This window comes from Octopus bimaculoides, chromosome 22 (assembly GCF_001194135.2).
Source record: "Octopus bimaculoides isolate UCB-OBI-ISO-001 chromosome 22, ASM119413v2, whole genome shotgun sequence".
NCBI classification, from domain to species: Eukaryota; Metazoa; Mollusca; class Cephalopoda; order Octopoda; family Octopodidae; genus Octopus; species Octopus bimaculoides.
Window position 1 is genome coordinate 626,953 of NC_069002.1, and position 9,983 is coordinate 636,935.

Genomic DNA, 9,983 nt, shown 5'->3' on the forward strand with positions numbered 1-9,983 from the left:
TATATATACATATATACACGAACATATATATGCATGTGTATATGTATACATACATGCATACACAGATACATGCATAATATATATTGAAAACCCATGCTGCAGTTTTTACTCCTCCCTCTCTCCCATTATTAGGCCTATAAGATTTTATTTGGAACAATAAAACTTCCGTCGTCTGTCGATGTTACAAGACTTTGCCAGTCTTTTCTTCTCAGTGATCTGATTATTGGCATCGTGGTTGTTGTTGTCGCTATTGTTGTTGTTGACCTCATAGCCTTAGTTATTCTTGTTGTCGTTGTGCTTGGCGTTTTTTTTTTTTTTTATAGTAGGCATGAATCATCGGAATTATGTTGAATGTCTGTGTTTCCCATTTGTCTTTTCCTTGGTCATCATGAATTTTTACCACTGACGTCCAGTTTCTTTCAAGTATCACGTGATACACAATACAAGCAGGGAATTGACTTGAGTCGTTAGCGTGCCGGACCTAGTACCAAACACTATCTGTTCCGACTCTTTATGTTATGAGTTCAAATAGCGCCGACGCCAAGGTTGCTTTTCATCTTTTTTTTTGGATGAGAGAACCCCCCCCCCAAAAAAAAACAAATACACCAATCCCAGTCGGAGCAATTTAGCAACTGTAAGAACGTCGAACCTTGTAGTATTTGTTCCGGTTCTTTACGTTCTGAGTTCAAACCCCACCCTGGCCAGTTTAAGAAGAACACCTGGAATAGTAAGTGCTTTTAGTGGGGTCCACTCTGTTGCAAACTTTGGGGCCAGGTTTCCGTTCTGAGGATATCTTCCCCGCTTTCCCTTTCACTCTCAAAGTCACTTAGATTACGTGTTGGGCAAAACGTTCTCTCCTATAACACAATCAATAATAATAATAATAATGGTTCCAGTAGTTATTGAGGGAAAAGGCAAGTTGATTACATCGTCCCCAGTACTTGATTGGTCCTTGTTTGAAAGGCGAAGTCCACCTCAGCGGGATTTGAACTCAGACCGTAGTGTCGGACGAAATGCCGCTAAGCATTTTGTCCGAGGTGCTAATGATACTACAAGCTCTCCGCCTTGTTATCATTATTATTAATATTAATATTACTATTACTATTAAGGCGGTGCGCTGACAGAATCATTAGCATGCCGGGCAAAATGCTTAGCGGCACTTCACCAGTCTTTATGTTCTGAGTTCAAATTCGGCCGAGATTGACTTTGCCTTTCGGGGTCGATTAGATAAGTACCAGTTGAACACTGGGGTCGATGTAATCCAGTTGCCTTTCCCTCCACATTTCAGACTTTGTGCTTATAATAGTAAAGATTATTATATGCACATATAAATAACTACATAGGCACACATAATAATAATAATAATAATAATAATAATGATTTCATTAGGTTTTTAACATCTGGTGTTTACCATACCATATATATATATATATATATATATATATGGTGGGGGGTGGCTCGTGTTGCTGTATGTATGCCTTTATACAAACACAGATATGTAAACACAATTAAATAGACATAAAAAGATATTCGGTTTTCATCGGGAAACAAAAGAACCCAACAAACTGCGAAACTCGCCACACACACACACACACACACACACACACACACACACACACACACACACACACACACACACACACACACACACACACACACCAGAATCGGCCAAAACAATCATCACACGAAAACAATCATCAGTCTATCACAAACAGACGGCAATTAGCTTCTAAACAGATCAGTTAAAACCGATCGCAATTAACGTCTTAAACACTTCGGTGAACACCGAAAGAGTTGAAAAAGAAATGAAACATGGAAGGAGATCGCTAAACATAAAAAGTGTGCAATAAAAACAATCAGTTTAAAAAGCGTTTAATGTAAACAAAGATAGACATAACTATATCGATCTAATGTAAACCAATAATGCATCGAATAAGCAGATCAATAACATTAACAGCATTTAATCTCGTATTTACTTGAATGCATGCAATATACAAAAATATACAGAGATACATGCGGTGCCAATGCATGTGTGTGTGTGCGTGTATATATATGTTTGTATGTATAATGGATATATTTCTATTTTTATAAATATACATGTCTATGGCTGGGTGTGAATGGATATGTGTGTGTACGTGTATATGTGTGTGTATGTGTATATGTGTGAGTGTGTGTGTGCTTGTATACGAACATATATGTTTACATTTCTTGTTGTCGACACACCTGACGTAGACAACAGGTGAGTCTTGGGCAATTTGATGCTGAACAACTGAACAACACAGTTGTAAAACTATAAGTCAGTGGACTTACCTGCACATTATTTCGTGTGTTAATAACACCCGACACATTTCGGGATTCTTGTCTTGGCCCTCGTAAACGATGGCCTGCAATAGAAACGAAAAGATACATGAGACGCCTGCTGGGGATGTTCGCGAAAGCGGACGACAGAAACTAACAAACATAAATGACACAGAGTTCAGGGGTCTTCATATATATGTGGACCGGAAATTATATCAATGCAAGAAATAACTTTAAACACACACACACACACATATGTATGTATGTATGAGTGTGTGTGTGTACTCGTTTGCAGGTGAGTGGCCCAGATCTCATAAAAATCTGGATTGTGAATTTCTAGACTCATACAACACATGAATATACTCTACAACCTGCAATGAGTACACTCATCTCATTTCTTCAATAAATAAATTGTGTGTACGTTGATGCATACACTTACAAACAAATAGATACATTCATTCGTCCATCAATACACACACATACACTCGCACGCGCATATATGTGTGTGTGTGCATAATTGATAACTATGTACATATGTGTGTGTGTGCGTGTGTGTGTGTGCGAATCTGTGCGTTCATTATTTGTATATAAATATATTTGTGTGTATGTGTGTGTCCATCTTTATATCTGCTACGATAATTTACTGCTCTACAGCACACACAAGTCAGCCGCCGTATTATTGACTCAAGCAAAGATATGGCCGTGACGGGTCGGTCGGGGGGGGGGCGGAAGGGGCGCCATAACGACCACATTCTCTTCTTGACTTATTGGAGAGTCAAGGCATACATAGTAACACCTATACACACACACGCGCACACACACCATTATGTATGTATATATGTATGTGTGTGTATATATATTTAACTTCTCTCCTAACGTTATTGTGAGTGTGAGAGAGAGGGAGAGAGTAAGAAAGAAATACATATATATATATATGTGTGCAGTGTGTGTGTATGTATGTATTTCGTGCTCACCCCTTTAAACCCTGAGAAAATATCAACCTATAAAATATAAAAGAGACCACTTGTTGTTTCTGTTGTTGTTGTTGTCATCGTCTATATTTTGGTGTCCGTTTTTTATTTATTTATTTATTTTTTTTAAAAATCATTTTTGTAATTCCTTCTGGAATTTTTGCTCAAGACAACAGTTTCGATATTAAAAAAAACGCGCGCGCACACACACATATACACGCACGCACGCACGCCTCTCTCTCTCTCTCTCTCTCTCTCACACACATATTTGTATGTGTGTGTGTGTGTGTGTGTGCAGGAGTCGCAGCAATGACTTTGATTTAAGAAGTCTGCATGTCAAAGAGTTCAATCTCAGTGCACGGCATCTTGGGGCAAGTATACAATCAATCCGGATTAACCAAAGGCTTGCGTGCAATGCAATATATATATATATATATATATATGCACTGACAGTCTGGCATTCAGGCAAACAGACAGACAAAAGAGAGATTCCATAGAAGTAGAGGTGGGAAATATGGTAAATAGAGCAGTAAAGAAACCCGAGAAAAGTCTTGGAAGAGGTTTGGCAGTGCCAAAATAAGGTTAAGGTATTAACACCATGTTGACACTAACGAGCCTGTTGAAGACTCAAAGACTCCTTGGAACGGGACCAATTCTTCACTCTATTTAGAACATTCAAAAGACCACCAGGAAGTCAACCTGAAAAAGCAGGTTTTACCGCTTCTATAATTGTTCTGTCACAACTTCTTTCATATCCCTCCCTACCTCGTTCTCTATTAGTCCTCCTCCTCCTCCTCCATCTATCTATCTATCTATCTATCTATCTATCTATCTATCTATCTATCTATCTACTTAACCTATTTCCCAGCCTATTTATATATTTGTCTAACTACATATCTATTTATCTATCTGTGTTTACCTAGCTAGCTACCTACCTACCTACCTACCTATCTATCTATCTATCTAGCCACTGATCCATCCATCTATCCATCCCTATATGTATGCATATAAGAATGTATGTATGTATGTATGTATGTATGTATGTGCGTGTGTGTCCGTCCGTTGAGCCTGGCTCACCTGAACCACGAGCTCCATCTAGTCAAGAAACATATGTAGCGTGCAGTTTACCCGCGCCTCTCCCTCAATTTGGATGTATGTGCGTGTACATTAAAGATAATGGTGTTATAGCTTACCTGTTTAGTTACAGAGTCAATCAGTCTAACGTAAAGATCCTGTTCTTGTCGAACACCTGTCGAGAAAAATAAATGGGAAAAAAAATGAATATTAAATGAATTCATGGTATCACAGTTTATTAATCGCGGCCCACAACCATTCGACTATCATACAATATTGTTGTTAAGCTTGGTTTGCAAGCCCCTTGTTACCGGTTCGAGTTCACTGTGTGGCCGTTGGATCACGTGCGTTTTTACCATCGTTTCACAAATGTTTTGAGGGAAATTTGCTCGTTGATGTAAGTTAACGACAAGATAGGTATCCTGCCCTAGAAAAATCCACCTCAACAGATTCCGTTCGACTCCAGGCGAACATGAGAAAATTGACGATAAATCGTTGACGACAATGATTGTCAATCCATACGGTACTACATACATCTAAACTATTCCAGCAACTCTCTTCACTCCACCCATCTCACAGTCAATACTTCTGACATCCTGCTTTTATTGACATACCCGCTTTCTATTCCACCCCTCTCCTAGTCAATACACCTGACATTACACACGTCCAGACTAATCTACCAATTTCCTGTCTACCAATTTCCTCATTCGATACATCTGACTTTCTTCTTGTCTACATTAAACTTTCGTAATTTTTCCTTCACAACTCCTATCCAAAACTTCTCACAAAATTACACACGTCCATTCTATACTATTTACTCTACACACATCTTTCTGTCAATATGTCTCACAGAATTCATGTCCATGTTAATCTCGTTACTTTCTCCCCGATCATAGTTTCTCTGTCAAACAACCGGCAACATTTCCTCTCCATGCTCACCTGTCTCTTCCCCACTGCACCCATCTCATGGTCAATATCTCTGACACTGCAAATGTCCATAGTAACGTAGCTCGAGCCTCACTCCCAGTCGATACTTCTGACAGATTGCTGTTAACTATGTTAACATAGATCTTTCGTCTGTATACATCTGTCAGCTTATATCGCCGTCACATCCTCTACCTCCACTACCTCCACCCCTGCTCCACTAGCTTCGACTTCTATCCACGTGGTATCAGTCAATACTTTTGACACAATTGCAATATCCATGTTAACATTGCTACCTTCTACGTAGAGACTCGCTGTCAATACTTTCACCATAACCATACAACCACCGGCAAATCTACGTTCCTTGAACAACAGCAACAACAATAAAAAAACAGCAACCCACAATCAAATGTGTAACTTACCGTTAGCATATAACAGCTGTAACCTATAATGTATTCCATTATTGGTTTTCTGGCTATCTGATTCCTGGAAGTAGAAAACGGTCAAAAAATGACGGATATGCGAGTAATTTAAAACTATGAAAATTAAACAAAACAAAACATAAAACAAGCGAACAATGTTTTCTTCCACGTCCACCCTCTCCACTTCTTCATTCTAATAATCAGAAAAGATATTAAATCCAATACTAATAGTAAAAGCAGATATCGAATGCAAGAGGCCAAAAAGGATTCTCTTTCTCTAAACACGTCAATTCGGCATTTCAATGTCTGTTGCACATATAAACCGAAGGTGTCCAAGAAACAGAATCGGTAGAGCAATGGATTGGTTGACTTTTGGTAATTCATCCGGTTCTCTACACTGAGTACAAATCTCACCCAATTCATGGAAACCTTTCTTCGTTCGGAGTTCGATAAATAAAGTACAAGTCTTGCACTGTAATTCTTCTATTTCCTATTCCCTGTCTGCCTCTCTTATCACTTTTTCTCCAAGAAATTGGCTGTGGTTAAACCTGGAGAGACCAGTTTAAAATCACCAAAAATACGGAAAAGAAATTGCAATACAACCAGCATGAACATTTATACACTTTACACACAAATCCATGTTATGTTAAACGGGCAAATAAATGCGTGATTCTGGCTCCATCCCGAGTTTTTACCATCTGAGATCACTTTCTACAGTATCTCCAAGAAAAAGCAAGAACGATGCAACTAAGGATTTTATAGAACATCATAAAAGATTTCTATAATTCTCCACGATTTTCTTGCTTAACGGTGTTCCATACGTTGCTTCGGTTGCTTCAGTTCGAGGCAAGACGTGTGTCACGTGACTCGAATGTAGTGACGAGACGTAAATGTTTGCTAATTAGCAATTAATTTGGTCGACGTTGATGAGGTTAGCAGATAAAGTGTGATGTATGTAGGAAGAACAGATAATATATGTACACACATATGTATCTACTCACGCTTGCACTTACATATGTATATACTTATATAATTGCACATCCAATTACAATATGTATTTGTGTGTATACATACATATATGTATATATTTATATATACATTCGTATATATCTATGCTTATATATGTAACACACATGTGTATCTGTATATATATATATATATATATATACATACATACATACAGATATACATATACACACTCACACATATACATACCTGTATATGTGTGTGTGCTGATATAAATAGAAATAATATAACCGGAAGGATAAACAAATAAAACGAAAAGCGAAGAAAACAAATAAACAAGAAGAAAATATGAGACGTTAAAACTTATTACGAGCAAATAACGCGCACACACACACATGCGCACTTGCATATATATATGTACATATTAAAGATTTTATATTGCATATAATATTTTATAAATGTATGGGTATGAGAATATTCTGCACCACATATATATGCACGTATATGCATATATTTGCACATATATGTATTTGTATATATATATTTGTGTATTTATATAAATCTATCTATCTATCTGGCTACATTTATATATGTATATATATATATATATATATATACATACGTACGTACAGATACACTTATAAACACATGATATATAGTCGTAATAACACACACTCATTCCTAGACCGAGGCTGTGATTGCACTAAAGGCTATTTAAGCCTCCCTCTCTCACTAGACTAAATAAAAAATCTAGAAATATCTCACCTTCAGCCTACCTTTCCTACGTTTCCACCCCTTTATCCACCTTGCCATTCACGAAGCAATGTTGTTAGCTCCACCTCAGTCGCACTCTAGCATCTCCCCGTGCAAAACTGGTGCTGGTTGTGACGGTGTACGGTGGTTAAATTGATAGATGGACGGATGGATGCGTGGGTCGATGGATAAATGAATGGATGGCTAGATGTATAGTTCGTTGGAAGATGTATGCGCCGTCCATTTCTCCCCACCCATCTACCCCCCTCTACATACCCTACCTAGCTAAACCTCCATCTTGATTTTCTGCTCTACCTTGTCACATCTTGGCAAACATTTAAATTTCTTCTCCCATTTTTTTCTTTTACATTTTTAAAAATCTTATTCCTTCCTCATTCGGTCTCCAGAAAAATGGTTAAAAATAACAATAAATGTATAAAAAAATGAAATAAAAAAAATACATATTCCTTTTTTTTTTTTTTTATTTGTAACATCTTATTTTTGTCGACATTTTAATTTAATTCCAAATTGTCTTCTTGTGCAATCCTTCCCCACCCAACATCTATTCTTTAAATATCTATCTATCTATTCTTCTTATATAGATTATATATATATATATCTAATCTTCTTTATTATTATTATTTTTTTTTTTCTGAAATTTACTTTATATCTTTCAGCCTGGATTCTTTCTTTCTTTTTTTCTTTCTTTCTTTCGTTGAGCAATAATATTATTTTCTGTTTTTTTTTATCTTAAAAAAAAATTGTAATAACTTCATCTTTTCTTCTTCACTTGAATTAAAGTTGATGGAGTTTAAAAAAAAAACGAATTCCACTACAATAAACACACACACACACACACGTTCATATTTATATGCTGTCATTGTTGTCTTTTTTTCTTGCATTTTTGCACATTTTATTTGTCGTTCTTTTACTTTCACGTCCCTCCCAGCCACAACCACCGACATCTCTCTCTCTCTGCTTCCAACATCTTTGCCAGAATTATTATGGCCCAGAGCAGACTACTACTACTACTACTACTACCGTTGGCAACTTCATTCAATTTTGAGAAATGCATTAAGTAACAACGGTGTTCAAACAACAACAACAATAGGAAACGACCAGCTAATACAACCAACCGGTTTCCCCTCCACCATCACCACTACCATGTCCGGCGTCGCCACCCCCACCATTACCATTTGTATATATGTATCTCGTTGTACGTATATATATATATAAACACGCATCAATATATATACATATGTGTACACATAAATATAAATATATACATGCATATATACATAAATATGCACTCACACTTATATATACATATATATATTCATATACATATTTATACATATATATATATATATATATATATATACATACACACATACACACTTTATTTATATATATATATATATATATATATATATATATATATACACATACACACTTTATATATATGTATATATATATAGCCTGGCGTACATGTGTATACGCATATGCATGTGTACACGATAATAACAACTTGATACAAATAGCGTCCACATCTCTGTGCCATTCTTACTCAATTGTTTGAAATAAAAATAAAAGGCAGAATAGATTGGGTGGGAAATGGGTGATGCAATTCGGGGTATGAAGTGAGTGAAGATAGAAATCAGCGGGATAGTCCCGGCTGGTACATCTTTGTTTTTTTGTCATCTTGGATCACGGATGAGCTGGGCTTAACAACCACAACAACGGCAACAAATCCGGAAAAATATGGTGCAAATGCCTTCAATCTTAACTTTGGTTTGCGTGAAAGATTGCGTCTGTTTCCATTTCTATTGATTAACTTGTGTGTTGTAGTTTTTGTTCTATTCGATTCCTTTATGTTTTGATAAATAATTGTCGATGAAATGAATACAAGACTTGATTGGAACAACTACCGTGGGTAGGGATTGATATAATCAGTTAAGATCCTTGCCCCAGCATGGCCGCAGTTCAAATATTAAAACTAGGAAACGACTAAAAGAAAAACAGCAAAGAAGTAAAAAATAATTAAGAATAGGAAACGATCGAAACCTGATCTTTTTCAACGAAGTCTATGAATGCTGTCCTTTCCACCTCGACTGGTTGGCCCTGGCGATCGTACATGGCGAGCACAAAATGGAAAAAGTTGCTCTTTCGCAGGTTACTAGGTGGTTGTTTTTCGAAGTGGGCTCGACCCAACCCCACACTGCAAAGAAAAAAAAAAGACAATTAGAAAAATAAATTAAATAATACGAATAACAACAGCAATAATAATAATAATAATAATAATATTAATAGAGTCAAAATTAAAAGAAGAGTGCCATTTGTTATCTGGTGAACGATATTTCGACATCTCGTGTGTCTTCAACTGGTTCAAAAAATAAATTTGTCAATCTACTTCATTTTGGTTAATATAGAAAGGATTGAGGTAACTCCTCCTGAAGATATAGAGTCAAAATTAAAAGAAGAGTGCCATTTGTTATGTGGTGAACGATATTTCGACATCTCGTGTGTCTTCAACTGGTTCAAAAAATAAATTTGTCAATCTACTTCATTTTGGTTA

At 36.5% G+C, this 9,983-nt stretch overlaps 1 protein-coding gene across 5 annotated transcripts in view; it reads right to left on the bottom strand.

Annotated features, from left to right (window-relative positions):
• The window catches only part of LOC106878716 (transcription factor COE1), a 341,839-nt gene that overhangs the window by 237,650 nt on the left and 94,206 nt on the right, over window positions 1-9,983 (bottom strand). For all 5 annotated transcript variants that reach the window (XM_014928021.2, XM_014928022.2, XM_014928020.2 and 2 more), the window contains 4 exons: window positions 9,473-9,626; window positions 5,690-5,753; window positions 4,463-4,518; window positions 2,311-2,384 (listed from right to left, as the gene is read on the bottom strand). In XM_014928021.2, coding sequence (XP_014783507.1) covers window positions 2,311-2,384; window positions 4,463-4,518; window positions 5,690-5,753; window positions 9,473-9,626 — 348 coding nt within the window. The remainder of the gene's footprint in view (window positions 1-2,310; window positions 2,385-4,462; window positions 4,519-5,689; window positions 5,754-9,472; window positions 9,627-9,983) is intronic.